At 48.8% G+C, this 22144-nt stretch overlaps 1 protein-coding gene across 3 annotated transcripts in view; it reads left to right on the plus strand.

The window, feature by feature from the left end:
• Window positions 1-22144, plus strand: part of Clmn (calmin) — a 102144-nt gene that overhangs the window by 50556 nt on the left and 29444 nt on the right. For all 3 annotated transcript variants that reach the window (XM_075948626.1, XM_075948627.1, XM_075948625.1), the window contains exon 2: window positions 18805-18866. In XM_075948626.1, the coding sequence (XP_075804741.1) occupies window positions 18805-18866 (62 nt within the window). The remainder of the gene's footprint in view (window positions 1-18804; window positions 18867-22144) is intronic.

Consider the following 22144-nt stretch of genomic DNA (forward strand, 5'->3'; position numbering starts at 1 on the left):
GCCTTCAGTATGTGACCTTGTCTGTAAGACATGCTTAGCAGGACTGTCACTCCAGGCTCACCAAAACTGTGAACGAGAAGCCTCTATACTTAGTCACAGAGTTGATCTTTCTGGAATGGCCAGTCCCCCTGTAGTATCCATTGTGATCAGCTACCCAGAGCAGGAACTTGTCATAAGTGTGACCCAGATTAGCCTGAGTTCTCTTTGAGGAATATGCACTTCTTCTCCACCCAGATATATTGTAGGGACGGCTTTTGGTTAGCTGATGAGTGCGCAGGCAGTGGCTAGGCCCAGGGCAAGGCCAAGCACTCTCCGTGCTCAGCCTGTTCTGGACCCCTTTGCAGGCACCGGCTGTCATTCTGGTCCTGCGACAATTCCCTCATGCTCTGGGCTATCATTTGCCCCGCAGGGACCATGAGGGGAAACAACCAGCCAACCATCACGGTGGCATCTAGGCCACCCTGCTCCGGAATGCCCGCTCCCTTGACCCTTCTCTCACACCCACACGATTTTCTTGTTAAATTTTAAAAACCATTAATTAGTGACTGCTCTGTCAGATGGCCTGCTCGGCACCCCTGGTGTTCCTTTGGTAATTTCCGGCCACTCAGAGAAGGAAGGACCACCCTGAGTCCACAGGTCTTGGGCCTCATGGTCATAGTTGGCTAGAACTGGAAGAGGCCTGAAGCCGGAGACCAGGCTGGATGAAGTTATTTTTCAATCAAGTTGGGCTTTGCCCTGCTAATCCCTCTCCTCTGCAGGGGCTGAGGACAGACAACTCTTTCCAGCATGGAGACAGCCTGGGCCCTGAGATTGGGACCCTGGGCCCAAATCTGACAATAAACAGAATGTGTCTCAAGAGACACCCAGCTGAGCACCTAATGAAACAGATGACTGAAGAGAGGAGAGGAGAGACTGCCAGCAGAAGCCCAGGATCCTCTGGGCGACACCAACCCCTCCGCGTGTTGGGAATCTGTCCAAGACGTGTAGAATAGAGTTTTTTTCCATGTGTGGATCTGAGTGCTATGCTCCCTTCCAGCTGCAGGTTTCAGTCTCTTCGGCTGTGACATGGAGATAGTAGCACACATCTCAGGGCTGGGGACATAGCTCCGCGGTAGAGGGCTTGCCTAGCGTGTGTGAGCCTCTGGGTTCAATACATACACATACGGTATATATTAACATCCACATCTCCCACATGTCCTGCACAGTGCACATCAATCAAATACCGGCTCTGGTTTCCATATCTGAAGCTCTTCTTAGATAATTTGCAGTTTACATTCAAGTCCTCCTTACTCTTAGAAATGAATTCTGTTTGTGAAAATGAAGATATTCCAAACAGAACAAGCGTGCAGCAAATGTGCTTTAAAGAGTGCAAAGACTAGCTTAGGGCTGACTCACCCGGCAAAGCCCTGGGCGTGTGAGCATGAGAACCCAAGTTCAACCCACCAGAAGTCACGTCATATAGAAAGGGACAGGTATAGTGTTGTGCGTTTCTCATCCCAATTATAGGACAGCAGAGACGCCATCCTTGGGTGCTCACTGCCCTCCCCCCAAACCTGGCCAAACTGGTGAGTCCCAGGTAAAAACTGAGACTTTGTCTTTAAAAAAAAAAAGGTAGACAATCATCTGAGGAACAGCACCTGACATTGGCCCCTGGCTGCCACACACGCACACATATATGCATGTGCACTGACACATGAATACATATATACACGTATGCGCATACACGTTTTTTTTAAACATTTATTTATTATGTATAGAATATTCTTTCTGTGTGTAATGCCTGAAGGCCAGAAGAGGGCACCAGACCTCATTACAGATGGTTGTGAGCCACCATGTGGTTGCTGGGAATTGAACTCAGGACCTTTGGAAGAGCAGGCAATACTCTTAACCACTGAGCCATCTCTCCAGCCCGCGCATACACGTTTTTAAAAAGCTTGAAAAGCCTCCCTGACTAGGAGGCAAGTCCCATTTTACTCCATATCTGATTTTATTGTGGCGGCCGTGAGAACGCAAGACTCATTTCCCGGCTGGAACAATGGAACTCCATCCACAAAATGACCGTCAAATACAGTTGTAAAACTTATCAAAATTTAACATGGTGTGTTTTATCATCACCCCCTGAAGCCCAAGACGACATTGTCCTTGACCTGCCCTGCCTTCCCTGACAGGTCAGCTCAGTGCACGTACCAAATGCACACGTCTCACCATATGGCAAACAACAAGTAATATTCAGGCCGAGAGGTCAGGGGTGACGTTTGGCTTCCTGGGGTCCCTCGAACACATTTCCTGTGCTGTCTCTGAGGACCAGCCTCTCCTAATGCCTTTTTCACAGTCGCCTGGTCCTTGCCACCTAGACTAGCGTCTGTCCTTTCCGTTCCACGCCCCCATATAAACCTCCAGTCATGGTCGTGAGATGCTGGCTCAACCTCTGTGTTTCTTGAGGCCCCAAGCAATATCCCGGATTTACGAGTCTTTCATATGAGGGATCTCCTTCCTTCCCCTGTTCTTTGCCCTTGAGGCTGGAGACAGGCTTCCTGGGTTAAGAGGTGAACTCCGACAGAGCTGATCTGTAGTTCTAGAACCTGGGCATTTCCTCCCCCCAACCCCCAGGATATGCCATTATTTGTATCTGATAGCTTCCAGCTCCGTATTTGCTGAAGCTGTTGGCTTTTTAGATATGGCGATGTAAGAGAGGGACAGCCTGTTGCCCATGACTGGACTGCTGAATCCTGTCTTGACTTGGTTTCCTCTGGTTTTGTGAGGGGGGGAAACAAACAAACAAACAAACAAAAAACGGGTGTGAGAATTTGACAACTGTTAAAGGGTTAGAGGCATATAAGAGCCAGTGGGCATTTACGCATCAAAATGCTTATTACTGGGCCATTAGTAGCAACAGGGGGCACTTGTGCAAATAGCCAGCCGATGGACACATGGTTGGTTTGAGTTCTGTTCTTAGTCACAAACGATAGGCTTGTACCAATGGCAGAGTCTCTCTTGTGTCAGGATGGTGTTCAGTTGTGAGTTACAAAGCACACAGGCCTTTTCAGAGAGCGCTGATCTCATGACAGAAGCCCAAAGATGAACAGCCCGGGGCCAGCTCTGGCACCCAGGGCTACAGAGGAGCCAGCTGCTTTCTTCTTGATCATCCTTAGTGGCCACTGCTGGGTTTTCTGTCTTTGGACTTCTACTCTAGGAAGGCCAGGCTTAGAGGAAAAGACGCACAGTGTCCTCAGCTCTCTCTGTAAAGAGCATTCCAGGAAGCGCTATGCCCTCATTTGCACCTCCAATTTATTGGCTGAACTTTGTCATCTGTTCACGTCGGCGAGGGAGGCCAGGAAATGCTTAATCTTTCCTTTTTCTTTTCTTTCCTTTTCTTAAATTTTTAAATTATATATATATATATATATATATATATATTTTACCTTTCAAGACATGGGTTTCCTCTGTGTTGCCCTGACTGTCCTGGGATTCACTCTGTAGATCAGGCCAGCCTTGAACTCACAGAGATCCGCCTGCCTACCAGGTGCCAGGATTAAAGACCCTCAGGAAATGCTTTTGCAACAGATTGCAGACTCAAAGTTGGAATTCTATTAGGAATGAAAGGAAATGGGCATAGATATTAGGGCAACGTGAGCCACAGCACACGTCTGCATCCCTTCCCCAGCAACCCTGGGTGTAACATGGAGGGCTGGCTTGTTTGTTGGGGTTTCTGTCCCGCCTGGTACCCCCAGCTGTTTAGCCCCAAAGATAATCACACATAGGTCTCCATAAATTATAAGCTAATTGGCCCATTAGCTCTAGCCTCTCACTGGTTAACTCTCACATCTTGATTAATCCATTTTTCTTATCTATGTTAGCCATGTGGCTCAGTACCTTTTTTCAGTGGGGCAGATCACATCCTGCTGCTTTGGTAGTCTGGGCTGGAGTGGGAGGAATCAACTTTCTCCTTCCCAGAATTCTCCTGTTCTCATTACATCATTTCTACTTCCTGTCTGGTTTTCCTGCCTATATTTCCTACCTGGCCAATCAGCGTTTATTTATAACATGATTGACAGAATACAGACAATTCTCCCGCACCACCTGGGCACCCTCCTTGCCCCCTACACAGAACTCTAATCATGCCCCTCCTTGGAGAGGCTGAAGGCTTCACACTGGGGTTGCAGCCAGGGCTAAGCCCAGCTCACAGGAGACCATGCCAGCTTCCCACTAGGCTGGAATGTGTCTGGTTCTTCAGGATTCCATACTTGATTAAAAGCCGAGATCATTTGCTGTACTTACAAAGAAAGTTCCAGGGCGACCATAGCACAGTGATGAGGTTGCAGCCAGATGAACCATTCAGGAAGGGTGAGAGAACGACCCAGAGTGGACGATCCCTTTGCATATGTGATGAGAAAAAATTAAAAATAAGGAACATATCGAGAGAAGAATGGAAGAGATTAAATTGTCCTGTGACTTTTTCCTCCCCTTTTTTGTTGGATTTTTCTTGGTTTTTCTAATGTAGATATCTAAAAGTTTTACAGAGAGAATTTTTTTTCTTGTCAGATATACATATGTAAATATTTCTGCATAGGTGTTATTGAAGACAAATGAACTATTTGCCTAGGTAGGAGTGAATAGTAACTATCATCTGTTTGTTTATTTGATGCATCATGCATGCAAGACAAGTGCCCTCCTGCCACGCTGCACCCCCAGCCTTCTTCCTGCTTTTTCTTTTGAATTTGGTCTTCCTAAATCGCTCAGACAGGCTCTCCTAGTAGCTGGGACTTCAGGCCTGCACTCCCAGGTCTGGCTTAGTAATTAATTTTTAAATATATATTAAAATTCATGTAATTTATGCACACACATACAAAATGAAGTACTCAGGCAGGCTCACAATAAAAGGTGAGTGTCCCTCCCACAGGCCTCTCTGCCTAAAAAAATCTCCCAGGAAACCCCCCTGACAGTGTCTAGGCCTTGAATCTGAGACTCTTTCCTTGCAAAACCACCTGAAATAGTTTGGATGGCTGATAACATCAGGACTGAAAAACAGCTCTGCTTGCAAAGGAACCCATCCAAGTGGCAAGTGGCATTGCTGGGTGTGGCGACCTCGTTTGGAAGGACTTAGATAGTTAAGATTTAGTGGGGCTAGTGAGGGGTGGTGAGGCGGGAAGTATTGTGTAATGGTTAGGGATGTAAGCTTTGGGGCCCTGCTGGGTTAAGAACCTGGTTCTGTCATTCACTAAATGGGTGACCTTGTTTCATCTTATCTTGCTTAATACAGTTTCAAAGTAGTGACCAGAATACTCCCATCAAGGATTTTTTATTTTTCTTTCTATCACCCTTAACATTTGTTGCTTGACTTAAATTCCCTAGCTTTGGCACTGACTAGCCTAGGCATTTGCTCTAGTTGTAAACTTTCAGACTGCAATTGCTCATTTTATAGTTTTTTTGGATTCCTTATGTCGGGATCCAGTAAGGACCACATGCTGCAGGCTCTGTCTCTAGGCCTCTCTTGCTGGTTCTTATGTTTGTCCGCATGAAGTTTACTGGTTGAAGAAACTAGCTAGAATGGTTCTCACCGTAACCTGCCAAAACCAGCAATGGCATGTCTAAGCTAAAAAGCTGGCGTTCCTCTCACGCCAGGGTCTCAGGGAACCTAAGGGCCAGAGCCATGATCCCTTTGCAGGCTCCCCATCTTTCCTGCTCTTGCTTGCATCCTTCTTGGTCTTTTGGCTTCGTAGTCTACGGGGTGGTAAGTGGCCTCCAGACCACACCTCCCTTCCAGGGACCAGCCGGAAATCCAGCTCTGCCTGAATTCCCAGGTTCTCAGGCCTAATCTTCATCTAGAGATCTCAGTTTCTGGGTCCCCCCTGTTCTGTCCCATGCATCATAACAAGGAGGAGGTATCCCATAGATCCCACCGCAATGATACCGGTCTTCTAGAAAAGTCAGCTGAGAGAAGAAGATGTGAAGAAACACAAGGGTCCCACAATGAGCCCAAAGCACATGGCAGCCTCAGAAACCACCAACCAAAAGAACAATATTGGAGGGGCAGCGTTCTAGTGTACATCGTCTCTATAAGGCAGGCCTTCCTTTCTCCTGGAGGACAGCCATGTATTTAAGCTCTATGCAGAGACTCCAGGAGCCTGGGCCCAGAGATCTACCTAGCCACTGTGTGAGCCTGAGGATATAGTGTCTGCAAGCCAGGCTTGAGCCTGTACTCCCTGAGACTGGGTGAGGCAGAATCCCTTCATGGTGGCTCAGCAGTGGATTTCAATAGATTGAGCAGAGAGGACTTCAGTTCCAGCTGAGACTCGCAGTGAGGTAGCTACAGTGACCCTTCACTCCACAGGGGATTAGCAGAAGCCCACCTGCCTTGGGCCAGATGTGGTGGGTCATTATTCTAACACCTCGGAGGCTAAGACAGGAAGACCATTGTGAGTTTGAGACCAGCCTGGGCTACAATAGTGGAATCATGGCTCACTTCGGTTATAGAGCATGACCCTGTCTCAAAAAATCCAAGTGTAGCAGTAGAGGCGGAAGACGGAGGAGTCTGTAGCAGCTACGGCCCCAGGCCCCAATCTTCTCTAGGCTCTGCCTGGGGCTGTCACTCACATCACCAGCCTGAGAAGTGGTGTGACCTGTGAGCATCTGCCCCGGGAATGCACGCCTGAGAGGACCTCATTCCAGAAAGGATCCCTTGTGAACATTGGCTTCTGCCATGCTCCTGACTCTGATCCGGTAGCCCTGTCTTGTGATAATTAATGAAAATCTTGTTGTCCCGATGGAGGAAGGTGCGACAGTTCTCACTTCTCCTTCACAGTTTGCAGTCTTTACCTTCACACTGCTGTCACTTTCTGCTGGCAGGCCGAAACTGTAAATGGGAAGTCTGGGGCCACCGTTGTTCTGCTTGTTGACGCGAGCACAGCCAGCTTGCCATCATTGTCTTTGGACTCCATATGGACCTGTTCTGCCTGCGCCACCTGCTCTGCTCCCCCCAACCCCTACCGCCAGCCCCTCTCTGGGCCTGGTGAACTAGATACAAACTTGTCTCAGTGTACCTGGCACTTCCGCAGTTTTAACACCTAACATCCTGCTGAGATACCTTTAGCCCTGTGGGGACAGGGACAGGGGCTTCAAAAGGCAAATCAAGGTGTGTGAGTTTTTGCGCAGATGCGAAGTTGTGTTTAATCTCCGTTTTGAAGAGTCACAGTGCAGAGGTCAAGCTGATTGTTGCTGTTGGGACCACGGAGCTCTGTCCTTGAGTGACAGCCTCACAGGACGCTTTTCTTCTAGGACTGCATTAACCACACAAAGCCGGGTTTTCTGGAAGGGCCCATACTAACACACTTGCTCTGAAGGGGCTTAAGAGGTTTGATTGTGGTACCCTTCGTACCCTTCACAGAGAGGCAAGCACCTGGTGACAAATTGTACCCCCATTCCTTCCAGCTGAGACCTGGGGTCCCTGTTCACGGGGAATGTCTCTGAGGTTGTGGGAGGGAGAGCACGTACTAGGGCTTGATGTGAATATCCTTTCTCACCCAACTGTTGTGTGGTAGCTCTCCTCTTCCCATGGGGAGACTTGGGGTTCCAGAGCCCCCTGCCTTTGTGGGTCCGCACTCTCTCAGTTCCTGTAGGGTGGGGTAGATGGTGGCTAGAAACGGCTTGCGCTCAGCCCGACTCCATCCTGTTTGCCATGGGACCCCACCCATCTACATGGGAGTTTGGGAAATGGGGTGTGTCCCACAGGGAGAAGGAAATGGATCCGTCATAGGCCACAGAGTAGTTTTTGCCACCATATATGTTATCATCTACTTCACACTCTATGAGGATCCAGTGAAGGTGTCTCTTCCATCAGTGAGTGTCTCTCTAGTTTCCAAAGCAAGATTCTGTAAGGACACTATGGTTTATATAGAAAAGTCTGGCCTCAAATGAATATGATTTGAGTGGAACCGAAGCTCTCTCTCTCTCTCTCCCTCTCTCTTTCGTCTCTCTTGTGTGTGTGTGTGTATGTGTGTGTTTGAGGGCATGTGTGTATGCCGTAACACATATGTGGAGGTTAGAGGAAAGTGTTAGCGGGCAAGCTTCCCTCTACTTTGAGACAGGGTTTCTCTTTGCTGTTTTCTTCTGCCTTTGCCAGATTAGCAGGTTTATTGACCTGTAGGAAGTCTGTCTCTGCCCCCTCCCCTTGTAGGAGCAAGGGATTACAGACACATCTTAGAACATAGGTTCTGGGGATCTGAACTCAGGTCCTCATGCTTGTGTGGCAATCACTTAACCACTAAGCCATTTCCCAGCCCTATAATTTTTTTTGCAAGATTTATTGGGGCTTTAAACATACTGATCCTAAATATCCACGAGAACAGAGACTATTCCAGATGGGCTGAACCTACTAAGTCTCTTTTGAAGGAGGCATTTTAGTAAGTAGGATGTGGTTTGGAAAACATTGATCTAGAAGTTTCTCATTTTATTGTTTAGAAGCCATGGGGTTTCCACGTGGAAAAATTGGCTTGAAACTAGTTGCCAAATTTGTGCTTTCACAAAGTTTAGTCCTTTGGGGATCGTGGTGTCAGAGACCCGAAGGATGAGTCTTCCTGGGATGCGGTAAAGAAGTTTGCTGCTGTGACAGAATACCTGGGGAAATCATGTGGAAACTGAAGCAAGGTTTACAGACTGAGGCAGCTCCAGCGTGGTGCTTTGGACCTGTGGGGAGGCAGAATTTCATAGCAGGGCCACGTGTTGGGGGAAAGCCACCCACTTGGTGGTGGCCAGAAGGCAAGAAAAGGCTGCAGTCCCTGTTTTCTCTTCAAGAGTGTGTCCTCAGTGATTCAACTTCCTTCAGGTTGGCCCCGCCCGCCTCCTCCTAAAGAGCCTGACCCCTCCCAGTAGCATCACCAGCTGGCACCTAGCTTTCAAGGGGACAAGTAAAATCAAACCATAGCATCCTTCTCTCCCCTTCCTTTCCCCCTTCTCCCTTGCTCTCCTCCCGTCCCAGGCCCTTCCCTTCTCCCCTTCCTCATTCACTCTGTTGAGAAAGGGTCTCACTCTGTGGCCTTGAACTTGTGATCTGCCTGCCTCAGCATCCCGAGTTCAGGAATCACAGAAGTGAGCAGCAAAGAGCCTATGAGGACGGAGTCCCTGCCTTATTATTTATGGTTGAGGGTAGTCATTGACTGGTGTCTGCTCCCTGCTTAACTTGATAAATGACTGTGCAGTACCATATGTGCCTGCCTCGGTTATAGCTGGACACTTTGGGGCAGTCTACCTGCATTGGGCCCGTTGCCCAGGCCTGCCCATCTGGTCAAATGTAAAATCCCTGTTTGTCTGCTTATGGTTTTATGGCTGGCTGGCGGCACTGGCCATAAATCAAGGTGGTTTGAGGGTTAGTGCTGACCTTAGACAGAGTCACTCTCAGAGAAAACTGGAGTGGGTTTTTTTTTAATTTGAGTTACAGGCACTGGTCCTATATATATATATAGCTTAAAATTTAATTTGGTGTGTAATTGGGACTAGCTCTTTGGAGCCCTAGGTTATGTGTTTGGAGCAGCTGAGAAATAGGGGCGAGGCAGGGCAGGACATGGTATGTTAATTGGTGGCCTCTGGGACCTGTGAGAGAATTAGATCTAAGTCCCCCAGTTAGAATGAGCTTGGCAGTTTTATTTGAGTCAGAGGGGGCATATATACAGAGACCACTGGTTTGCACCAACTGGAGCAGGCTATTCTCTGTTCTGTTGCCTGTGGACACGGTCCTCAGCACGCAGGGGGGACAGAAGAGAGAAGGTAGCAAGAGCATCCTGAGTGAGGGTTCATGGAGCCTTGTACCCTTGCCTGCACCCTTGTCTGTAGTATTTCTGTGCTGCTTAGCCTGTGCTCCCTCTGAGGGTTTCACATTTTATTACCAGCCTTGATAAAAGGGACTTGGGTCAGAGCAAATATTCACAGAGGAAAAAACAAAGGAAATTAAATGCGAAATCGTGACTAGTGAGAAACCACACAGAGGCCTTGACTTTAATACTGCCAGAGAGCCATTGGGGGAAGTGGTCCCCAAGAGTTGGAACCAAAGGACGTGGGCCTGGTATTCCCAAAGCCTGGCCTCTCTCCTGTTTAAAAAGAAATTGCCATTTAATTTGTTTCTGAGTTTTATTTCTCAAGCAAACCAGCATGGGGCCCTGTAATGAGGTGGTGTTTCTGGGAGGTGTTGAAAGATGGAGAGGAGGGAAACCACAGAGGAAGGCTGCGTCTCATCTGGAGCGGGTATGGACCTCTTCAAGTGGCACGGGCTCTCAAGAAGTCAGCGTGTGGAGCACAGGAGGGAGGTGGAGCTGCTCGAGAACCGTTACTCCCGCTCTGCTATGGACAGGAGTTGCCATTGGGGTCCCCAGCAAACCAGGCAAAGGGCCCAAGAGAGGAAAGCCAACCTGAGCTAAGGGGATGAAGAAGTATGTCTGCAGTGAACCAAGAAGAGCCCTAATGATGAGAGGCTCTGAGCCAAGTGAGCATCAGGGTCTCTGGTGTAGATGTGCATCAGTATCTAAGGGGGGGTTGCTTCCGGGATCCCCATGGGTGCCAAAATGGTGAGATGCTCTAGTCCTTTGTATTAGGTGGTTTAGTGTTTCCACAGGGCAAACACATTTTCGTGTTCCTTAATCATCTCTAACTGACTTGTGATACCTAGCACCCTATATGTAAGATCTATTTGCAGTTATTTTACTGTATTGTTATAGACAAGAAAAAGAAGCCTGTTTGTGTTCAAGTTGGATAGAGATTTTAAAATATCTACTCTTAATGTGATTAACTCCAAAGATTCAGAAACAGGAGCCAGACTGTGTATACATTTAGGCCAGAGATTTTTGGTCCAGGGAGCATCAGAGGAAACCTGGTGATGGTCTCTAACAGGCAGAATCTCTGTGACCTGAACCAGCTCTCTGTGCAGAATATGACGATTTGTGGGACACAGTGAGAGGGTGCAAGTGTAGACATATTAGCATCTCACCACCCAGCCTTCCTTGACTTTCCAGATAGTGAAGGGGCCTTGACTCCTAAATCACCCTCCCACCAGCTCTCTGCCAGCTGGGCTGGCTCTACCCTCCCTGGCCACCAACTCAATTTATAAAAATAACTGTGGGCTTACGTGGATGGCTAAAGGAAGGCCAGTCTGGGTCTGCACCTGTCTTAGCCTGACGCTCAGCCATGGGTACTGATGCGTCTGTTTACCTGAGTGTCTTTGGTGACATACATAGGCAGTGGCACTTGCCAGCAGCCCTAGGAGGGAAGCACTGTGTCTATAGACAATCAGCCTCTAACTTCCCAAGGTGCACCACAGCAGCCACACTGTGTGTATGTGGTACTTAATGATGTGCCCAGGCCTTTGCTAAGCTCTCTGAGTCTAGGGTTCCATTCAGGTCTTGCCCTATCTGGCCCATCCTGCTTTCCTTATGCTACCTGCTTGCACACCCTCCCCAGAAGCCTAACACCTTCCTTAACAAGGAGCCTGTTGCCAGGATGGGGTGAAACCCTGTGTCTTAAGAACACAGCACTAATAAATTTGATGTTTCCAATATCCGGAAGTAGGTTTTATGGTTCCTCTGGCACAGATGGGAAAACAGAGGCCAGGAGACCAGATCTGACTTTGCCCACGTTCCCTCAGAGGGGGAAGAGCTTTCCTGCTCACTGCTCTATGGTGCCCTGGAGCAGGTCTGAGAGGGGAAGTCACTGCAAAGCATCAACCCCATCCCGGGGCTTGCTCCTTCAGCACTGCTGACATTCTGGACCCAACTAGTATGTGTTGGGGAGGTTGTCCCAGGCATCATGTGATACTGAGCAGCCCGTGGGCCTGGAAGATGCCAGCAGCATTCCCTCAGTTGTTAGAATCAGAATTACCTCCAGACATTGCCATGTGTTCGTGGGAGTAGTCACCTGGATTGGTAATTAGTGGCCAAGAGCCACACCTGAAGAATTCTAAACTTTCTCAAATGTTCGTGGCCATGGGCATGGCCGAGGGACACCAACAGAGGGGTGAGCTGGGACACTGAGACCAAACTTGGGTAAGGAGCTGATGCCCTGTCCATTTTGTGAGTGTGCACTAGGACTTCCAGTCATGTGCAGGCATAGGTGAGCCTCAGCCTGGAGCCAAGGTGAGCTAGGTGTGAGTCCTGGGATTCCACTGAGTGGTTACCGTACTTCGGCTCCCTGAGCCTCCCATTCCTCATCTATGAACTGGGGTTAGTTTTAAGCCAGATTTATAGAAAGTCTTGGGCCTATAACTGAGAATGCTTTTATCCAGGAGACATGGCCTCTACCACCAGCTACTTTAAAAAATCCACCCAAATATTAGTGACAGGGCAGTCTCCATAATTCCTATCTCTCTGCCTCTGTAACAGCCTGTGGCAGAGGGAAAGCCCATTTGTGTCTTCCACGTGGCACTATAGGTCTTCCATCTGAACTCTGTCCTGTGCCAGCCCAGATCATTTCCCCCTAGCTGCCTCCATAGAGGTCGCTCAGGACATCAAGTGGAGCAAGGACATTATAGCTGGTCCCCTTTATCTCCTTCCTTCTGTCCAGCAGTGCCTCTGACCTCAAAGCCTATCTCCTTACAAATTATTTAGGTCCACCGCCCCTCACCTCAGGCCAAGGGACCTCTCAGACTCACCAATAAAGACATCCATCTTCATCATCATCAGAGCTCAGGGGTGAATAAGAAGACTCTTGCCTGGTGCATCCAAGCCGTTCCTCAAGTGCAATTTATATTGGATTGGCTTAAATGGCAATTAAGCCTGAGCTTATGGGCTTGGGAGAGCCAGATGGCCTTAAAGGCCCTGGTACAACTTACCAGGTACGAAACTTCTCGATCTTTCCCATCATCACACCTATTAGCATTGTCTGCATCACCCAAAAACCAAGACGCCATCTGTGATTATCTCTTCTTCCAAGATGCAGGCTCTTTAGCCACTGAACATGTGATGTGCAGATTCCCAGGCCCTGCCTCAGAGCATGTGAGTCTGGGGGTCTTGAACAGAGTTTGGGGATGTTATTCAGTTGGTGGATTGCTTGTCAAGCGTGGATGAAACCCTGGGTTCCACCTCTAGCAACACAGGTGTCAGGTGAGGCAGCAAAGGCCCTTTTTCTCGGTTCAAGGTTATCTTACATAGGGAGTTCGAGGCCAATTTGGGATCTGTGAAATTCTGTCTCAAAAAAAAAAAATCAACGTGGGCTAGAGAAATGGCTCAGAAGTTATAAGTGTCTGATGCTCCTATAGAGGACCATAATGGTTTTTAGTATCCAAGCCAGTTGACTCTCAATTGCCTATAACCTCAGCTCCAGGGGATCTGATGCCCTCTTCTGGTCTCCAATGGCACCCATACTCACATGTGCACAGACACTATACATTAAAAATAATAATAAAAGTGTTTTTTAAGTTTTGAACGGAGCTCAGAAATTATCATTTTAACCGTCACCCAGGGGCCCTGTCCGTGAGCGTAGGCAGTACTTTGAATCATTCCTCATCACACTGAAATTGAATGTGGATCCACATGTTAGCTGTGTGTGCACATAGCGTGCGCCTATGTTTTCTCTGAGCATAATGAAACTTAAAGAGATTTTCACTTTCAAGATCATGTAATTTTTTTGTAAGTAGCTAAAGCTCCTAAGTGTTTCCCCCAGGTTGGGAAGAACAGATATGTTACAGAGGAAATGTGAAGTAAGTTTTGGAGAAATATGACCACGGAGACAAAAAGACCATAAATGCAAAGGAATCTCTTTGTTTTAATTATTTCTTTTATTTTTTGAGATTAGTATAATTACATTATTTTTCCCTTCCCTTTTTTCTCTTCAGACCCTTCCAATACCTCACCTTTCTCTCTTTCAAATCCGTAGCCTCTTTTTTCATTAATTGCTATTGCATACACATACACACACACAAAGAGGGGGGGGAGAAGAGAGAGAGATTTTTAAATACATAAGACAACTTTTTCTCAGTCTGTATAATATTATTTGTCTGTGTGTTTTCAGGGTTGACCATTTGGTGTTGGATAACCAATTGGTGTGCTCTACCTTGGGGGAGACTGTTTCTCCTCCCTCTTGACATTTGTTAGTTGTCTGTAGTTCTTTGTGTAGGGCTAAGGCCTCCTGGGCTCCCCCAGGCCCACCCCCATATCCTTGTAAGCATGTCTTATGTTATATCCTTGTTCATGTTCTGGCAGTCATGGCAACGAGACTTTATGGTTGTAGCTTCCCATGTTCCTAGGAGACAATTTAACAGCACACTCTATGACCCGCTGCCTCTCACACTCTTGCTGTTCTTTCTCGCACAGCGGTCCCTGGGCCTTAGGTGGGGAAGTGATTTGTAGATGTATCCATTGGGTCAGGACTCCACAGCTCTGCATTGTGATTGGTTGCGGTTTTCTGTGGTTCTCTGTCTGTTGCCAAGAGAAATTTCCATTGGAGGGATGAGGACCACACTTATATCTGAAGGAATTTAACTCCCAGAACATGTCCCTTTCTCAGTGATGGCCAGCTCCCAAGCCTGCCTACCCCTCAGTGCCTGCAGACGAGAGGGATGTCCCATCTTCCGTTTTCAGAAAATCTGTTTTTAGCCAAGCCGGAGGCAGAATTGGTATCTGGGAATTTGGGGCTGTGGCCTTGGGCTAGACAGCAGGGCCTCCCCAGTCTCCTTCCCCTCCTTTGCCTAGTCTTTGGGGTCCTGGGCCTGGTGAATTCTCCCTCTGCCCCCTGCCTTCTCCTCCTGCACCCCCACAGGCCAGGCAGAGCTGGGATGGCAATTTTACAGCGTTGTTATTACTTCATTGTTGCCCACATTGGGCCCCACAGCCACTCCGTGCTCAGGCCAGACCTTTCCAGAGAAACGGCTTCCTACACCTTTACAACGTGAGAGGAAAAAAGGGGCCGTTGGATTTATGGAAACTATATAAAGTTTATGGAGTCTTGGCAGGCCTGAAGTAGGAATGCCTGCAGGAGGGGGCCACATTTTGAAATGGAGACTGCCGTGCAAGTGTACTGGGCCTCTGTCGGGACAACAGACAAAAATCCCTAAATCCAGGGTGTGCTGTGTGAGCCAGGGGCCGGGGAAACTGGCCTGGAGGCAGCGGCTGCCAGGATGATCTCAGGGTGACCTCATGCGCTCCCGTAGCATTCCTCGGAGGTGGACATGGCTGTCCTCGTTCCGTAGAGTGAGAACTTGGCCCAGAGTTGTACAGTGTGCCACGAAGTGGTTGTGCGGCAGTCTGGTTCCCTCACACTCTCTCCTGTGGATTGGGTGATGTGTCCCAGTTTTAGCTTGGAGCCTGTCCGCTATTTGTGATTGTGTCTGTCTGTCCCCCGCTACCCATCATCATCACCAAACCCCTCCTGTAAAAGATGGTTTCTGCTCAGTGTTCCCCACAGGGATTGTTGGGGACAGAAGCAAAGCCAACTCAAGGTTGGTTCTGAATCAGAGCAGGGTTTGAATACATACACAGCCTGAGTCCCTCTGTCCCTCTTCTCCTGTAGGGCCCCAGAAGAGTACCCTGTGGGATGCAAAGTCAGCGCTCTCCATCCCTGTAAGCCTGGCTCTTCTACTCCGTTCTCACTTTCACTTGTACCACATGCCATCTTTGTTTCTCCCTCCCACTTGCCGGGATTCTTGGAGTGCAGATTCTGTGAATACTTAATTCTTCATTGCTGGTTTTACCCACAGGGCCTGGCGTTGTTCCAACGTCTAGTCATCTTTGTATAAATATCAGCTGGGAGTGTGGATGGGAGAGTGTGTGGATATGGACGGGCAGATAGATGGGTGGGTGGGTAAGTGGATGCCATGTTGGGCAGGTGGATAGGTGGGGAGGTAGGTGACAGGTAGGTGAAGAGATAGATGGAGGAACGGGAAGTGGTTGGTTGGGTGGATGGATGAATGGGGGAGGTTGTGTGGTTATAGATCGATGGGTAAGTGGGTAGATATGTAGGGCATGAACACCCATGTTCATTTTTGCATCCCCACACGCAGTTCAGCTGTGAGGTCTCTCTCAGCCTTCTTACTAAATGCTTCTCTGTTTCAGGGTCTGTGCTTTGCTCTTTCTGAGGCCAGCTGGAGAAGCAAACCTGGGTGTTTGAATGTGTGCGTGTAAATACTTTACAATCCCCATAAACTTGTTTAAAGACAGATGGGGGTGAAAGTATAAACTCGGGCAGCCTTTGGGGAGGGCAGTTTGGAAGTGGCTATTAAAATTTTAAATGTGCCTACCACTAAGACCCAGCAGCCCCACTTGGAGCCGTCAAGGATGAGAAATGCATTTGCTTGCTTGTGCACAAAGAGCTGTGGGCCGGGTTGATGGTGCAAAGCTGCACATGGGTGTGTCACTCCTATTAGTGGCAGATGAGAAGTAGTCACTGCATCCTTTGAACAGGGCTTGGCAACCCAGTGAGTACCCTGGAAAACTTCAGCCAGCAAAAGGAACAAGACAGAGCTAGGTCCAGAGGTGGACATTTCTGAACTGGCGCTTGAGATGGGCCACTCCAGCTCTCAGGAGTCTCTGGGGTTCTGGGACTCAGTCACCTCAGCAAGTGCCTCCTTGTCTCAGTTCTTATTGCTGTCACCCGTTCCTTTCCCTCTCCCGGAAGCACAGCCTGCTGTGATCACGGCTTTAAATGGCAGGCCTACTTGTCAGTGACCTTCTTTAGAGAAGGAGACAAAGGAGAGGAAGGCAGTCACATGCGTAATTACTGTCCGCTGGCTCTTCAATTAAAAAGCACAAAGGGCACAATATTAAAATCTGATTTATGGGTGCCACTATCTACCTAACCATGTGGCCAAGGGCCAAAAAAGCACTGTAGTCGTTATGGAAAAGCAAAAGCGAAGCCTTATTCTCCGGCAGCAGACAAATTGGCTCTCATTTTCTCCTTGCTAAAGGAGTATGAAGTGTTTTCCGGCATCTGTAGTATGTTCTTCTACTGTGCTGAAATCCAGAGCTTAGTAATCTGCAGGTAAATTAGGAGTTGTCTGCCTCAGCACCTCAGGGAAGTTTCCTGAGAGGCATGGTGGCTGGACACTGAGGTGGCAGCCACCGTAGGCCACCATGTATCAAGGTACAGATTCTAGTGCCATGGCCCTCAGAGGTACACAACCTAGGTCTTCCATGGGTCTGGGATGGCTTGGACCACAGAGCTCAGGAGGGAGGGGGAAGAAGCATGGGGCATTTAGACCCAGTTTATTCATCTGTATATGTATGTAAAAAACCTGTGTGCATATATAAACGTGTCAGTATCATGTATAAAACAAGTGTGTGTGTATTATATATATATATTACACACACACACATATATATATGGGGGTATGTATAAAACATGTATGTGGGTAGGTGTGTGCCCACCCAGGTGTGCACATGTGGAGGACAGAGGTTGTTTGATATCTTCCTCTATTGCTCTCCACCCTATTGGAGACACAGTCTCACTGAACTGAACTTGAGGCTTGCTGTACCATCTAGGCTGGCTGTCCAAGGGCCCCTAGGATCCACCTTTCTCTGATTCTCCAGACTGGGGTTGTGGAAATACACCGATGCACTTCGCTTTTACACGGGCACCAGCGATTTGAACTCAGGTCTTCATGCTTACAGAGCAAGCATGTTACCCACTGAGCCATCTCCTCCGGCCCTGCTGAGTGAATTTCTTATAAGTCATTGTTGCTGTTACCGGTTATTGGGAGAGACGGAGCTGAAAACACACTTCCTATCTCCAGGGCAACAGCAGATGTGGGGCGGACTTGAGATCATTCCCAGCTCTGTTTCCTTTTGTCCATCCTTAGGACAGTTTTTCCTTAGCAGGGGCAGGGTTTATAAGGTCTCAGCTTGATAAACAAATGAACAGAAGCTGCCCAGATCGTAACTGATGGGCGGCAGTGCCCCCCCCCCCAGCACAATAAGCACTATTTACTAAGGAACATCATGAGGGAGCGCTGTCCCCTGCTGTCCACATGGTTTAGGGTGTCCATTCACCACGGCCAGACATAAGGTGCCTGCAGAATCTTCTAGTCTAACTCTAAAAGTGAGAGCTACAAAACTGGGCACGATGACACATGCAGAACTCTGGAGGCCGAGGCAGGAGGATGCCAAGTTGGAAGCCATCCTAGACCCTATCTCAAAAACACCTGCATTACCATGGAATGCAGGACCCCAGGTTTCCTCCGTGAACTTGGGAGTGGGCCTCTCATCCTCAGCTTGCTGAGCGGAAGTAGGGGTGGGAGACAGGCCTGAACACAAGGAACTGGAAGGTGACAGGGAGTCTGACCCTAACGCTGGGAGACTATTTCTTCAACACCCCAGCACATCCCAGAGCTCCCACCCGAATCCCTAACACTGTCTTTATCCCAGCCTGGGATGAAGACAGGTGCTCTGGGATTGGAGATGCACTCTGCTGTGTCTGCCTTTTCCTGGGTTCTGGGCATCCTAATTCTGGTCCTCACGCTTGCCTGGCAAGGGCTTTGCCCACTGAACCATCTCCCCATCCCACGGCTCTGTACCTCCACCTCTAGGCAGCTGTGTAGATTTACAGTGACCACGCTACTTCCCACCACAGCTTATTCGCCTTCTAGCCAGGTGGCTGGACACTCAAAATCAGTCTGAATTTGTGGGGTTACGTAGAGGCTCAATCTTGGGCTGGAAAATGGGGATCAAGTACTACATAAACCCCCAGTGAGCCCCTTCTGTGAAGGGTTTTGCTCATGCCAGGGACCCTGCAGGGTTCAGTCTGCCGTTTGTCCATATGGAATTTCCCCGGAAAGGGGGGCAGGATTTTGCCCATGTTTCTTCTGTTCCCTGGCTAACGGCATTTCTTTGTTTGCAGTTGAGAGGGAAAATGTGCAGAAGAGGACTTTTACGCGATGGATAAACCTACACCTGGAAAAGGCAAGTGTGGGGGTCTGGGAGTGGGTAAGTCACAGATTCGCCTGCAGCTACACTGGTGGTTCTGTAGAATGGCATGGAGGAGACATGATCCCTGCCGTGTGTGTGTGTATGTGTGTGACTTTGTGTACTGTAGAGTATGTATGTGTGTGGACGTGTCTATGTTCATGTATGCAGAAATCAGAGGGCAACTTAGGTATCAGTCCTTGCCTTCCACCTTATAGAGACAGGGCCTCTTGCTCACTGCTATACACACCAGGCTAGCCATCCCATGAGCTTCTGTGACTTTTCCCATTTCCACCTCCTGTCTCAATTGAGGTGCACTGGATTACAAATGCATGCCACCACTTCTGGGTTCTAGGTGTTGGAACTTTGGTCCCTGTACTTCTATGACTAAGCCATTCCCATGTCTTAAGTGTACCCATGGCTCTGTGCATTTGTATCTTTCTGGGTCTTCTCACTACTCTCCACTCTCAGTATGTGGAGTAGATACAGAGAGCAGACACAGCTGTTCTGTGATTACCCACGTAGCCGGGGAGGAAAATCCACGAGTGGACAATGGAAACTATTCCATGTTGAGCAATGCCAGGGCTTCCATGGGTAGAAGGCCGTCACCCTACATCAGACACGATCCAGCTCTCCACTCTGGGGGTGTTAACAGCCATCATTGAACTGACACGAACAAGAGCTCTGAACATCCTTTAGCAAAGCCTCTTAAACGTGGTTGGTGAAGAGCCATGCTCCGCATCAGGCAGCCTGCGTCATGCCACACACTGCCAGCCAGGTCTCCTTGAGTCCTCCCACAGTAGACTGTTATAATGAGGACCCAGGTGCGCAGACATCCCAAGCTCCCTGAGCTCTTCTACAGAGTCTCAGGGGCTCTTCTCTGTCCCTTCCTTTCTCACCTTCTTTGGTCATGCAGCTTGACTTTTCTGTTGTGTCTGCTGCACACACATAGCATCCAGGCAGCTGACGCAGTCTCAGGCAGGAGGAGCTGAGGAGGCCCTAGCAGGTGATCAACACTCAGTGAGGAAAGAGAAGGAAGCATACAGAAATGCGAGTTCCCCGTGCCCGTGAGACTGGACCTGTAGGCCCCGGGAATATGTTATCCCAAGTTCCCCGAGGCTGTAAGAAAATTCACACTTCAGGAAAGCTGATCTGTGGAGCTGAGGATGGGGAGCAGATGGGAGAGTGCTTGCTTATACACAGCGCCCTAGATTTGACCCCCAGCACCACATAAGCCAGCTGTGATGGTACCCACCTGTAATCCGGGCAGTTTGGGAGATGGAAGTAGGAAATGAGAAGCTCAAGGTTGTCCTTGGCCAGCCTGGGCCACATGAGATGATCTTGGGAGAAAGCCAGATGATTTGATGTTTCTTGTACCAACACCACCTCTTCTCCCCTATGGACATTCTCTTGTTCTCCATCTACACCCGCACCCCCCCCCCATCTCTCCTGTCTTCTGGAAGCTGGCTGTCCCACCACTGTAGGAAATTTAAAGTGTTTCTCTCCTCTTCAAAGGTAAAAGCATAGCCACTGCTGGCCTGGCGCAGTGATTCTCAACCTGTGGGTTGTGCCCCCACCCCCACCCTCGACCCCACGCATGTGGTTGTTGAATGACCCTTTCACAAGGGTCACATATCAGATATCCTGCATATCAGATGTTTATATCATGGTTCATAACATTAGCAAAATTATAGTTATGAAATGGCAATGAAAATGGTTTATGGTTGGGGGTCACCACAGTGTAAGAAACTGTATTAAAGGGTCGTAGCGTTAAGAAGGATGAGAACCACTGGCCTGGAAGAAACCCGTGCCGTTATTAGAAAGCAGGAAGTGGAACTCCTGACTGAGGCTGTTCTCTTTCACACTTGCCTGGGTCCTGAGCAGGCACGTGTGTCCCGCCACTCCTGAGCCCCCGTCCCTCCTTCAGAATGGATAGCATGGTGCTGTCACATCCCCCATGAGCATCTTGGGCACGAGATGGAAAACGACAAGGGATGACACTCGAGGCATGATAAATCCTTTGCTGGTTGTTTTGACTGAGGGCGCATTTTTGGCATTGCGCATAAAGTAAAACATTACTGGGGTTTCGGGAGGACAAAAAAAGAAAACCAGTCCCCAATCTTGAGTTTGGCAAGCCCCTAAATTAATGCCTGATGCATGTCGGCCTGCTTGAGAATTCCTAGCAGGGGACAGGGTAGAGCCAGAAAGTCTTTCTTTTTATAGTAAAAATAAATAAATACTGAAAAGAGCCGAGAGTCGTGTAACAAATGCCCCACACTTACCTGCCACCCAGTGTGAACCTCTTGGAACATGCATTTGTCATGTCAAGGACACTCTCTTTGGCCAGGCCTGCTCTTGTCCCTTTTTTGGGGGGAGGGAGGAGCAGGTAGGTAGCATGTAGCACCCATTCTGAGGATAAATCAGACAGCACCTGAAAGCGATGTGTAATAAGCAGAGAGAAATTAACGGCCCTGTTTCCAGCCCCGAGACTTTTAAAAACAGCCTTTCATGCAAAGGAAACCTAGGAAGTCCTTGGTGAATTGGGCTTAACTGCAATTTGAAGGCTGTCAGGAATATTTACTGAGTCTCTGGCTTCTGGAAAAATTCCTTAATTTACAGAAGGAGTTCGATCATGCAGAAAGCCCTGGGGAAGTGAGGGGTACTGTGGTTCCGGCCGTAGCAGACTCCTGAAGCCTGGGGAATGTTGGTCCGGGGAGTGTTTGGACTGGAGTGGTTTCAGCCTAACCCCCTGCCGTCCAGCGGTGGACTCTGGCCAAGGTCCTGTTTGATGCTGACGCCCTTCCAGGAACAGCCGAGGGAAATTAGCCCCAGGCCAGGTTCTACCCCTGTCAGGCGGCAAACTGGAAATTTTGTTAGCCCATTCATCAGGGGTGTTTGGTTGGGGTCTCCTAAAAGGAAGCAGTCTGCCAGGCATGGAATGTGGCTGAGGCTGCAGGATTTGCAAAGAAAACACATTGCCTCTTGGTTCAAACTCCCTGAAACCCTTGAAGCGTGCCCTTTTCTGTGCACCTGTAGATAGCCTCAGCCTATATTTTGGTTAACTGGGGCAGCAGACTAGGACTCATATAAAGGGTGAGGAAATGCCACCTTCCTTAACCAGTAAAACATGATCCCACCAAGGGGCCACAGAAGGAAGGAAGCTTTCCCAGAAGAGAAGGTGCTGGCCCAGCTAACATTGTATTGAGCTTTTCCTCACCCCGGGTGTGTGCTGGGAAGAGTTGCGCTGCCCCAGTTAGCTAGGGGCACTGCGTCCC

The sequence above is a fragment of the Microtus pennsylvanicus genome, chromosome 14 (assembly GCF_037038515.1).
Source record: "Microtus pennsylvanicus isolate mMicPen1 chromosome 14, mMicPen1.hap1, whole genome shotgun sequence".
In the NCBI taxonomy this organism is placed as follows: domain Eukaryota; kingdom Metazoa; phylum Chordata; class Mammalia; order Rodentia; family Cricetidae; genus Microtus; species Microtus pennsylvanicus.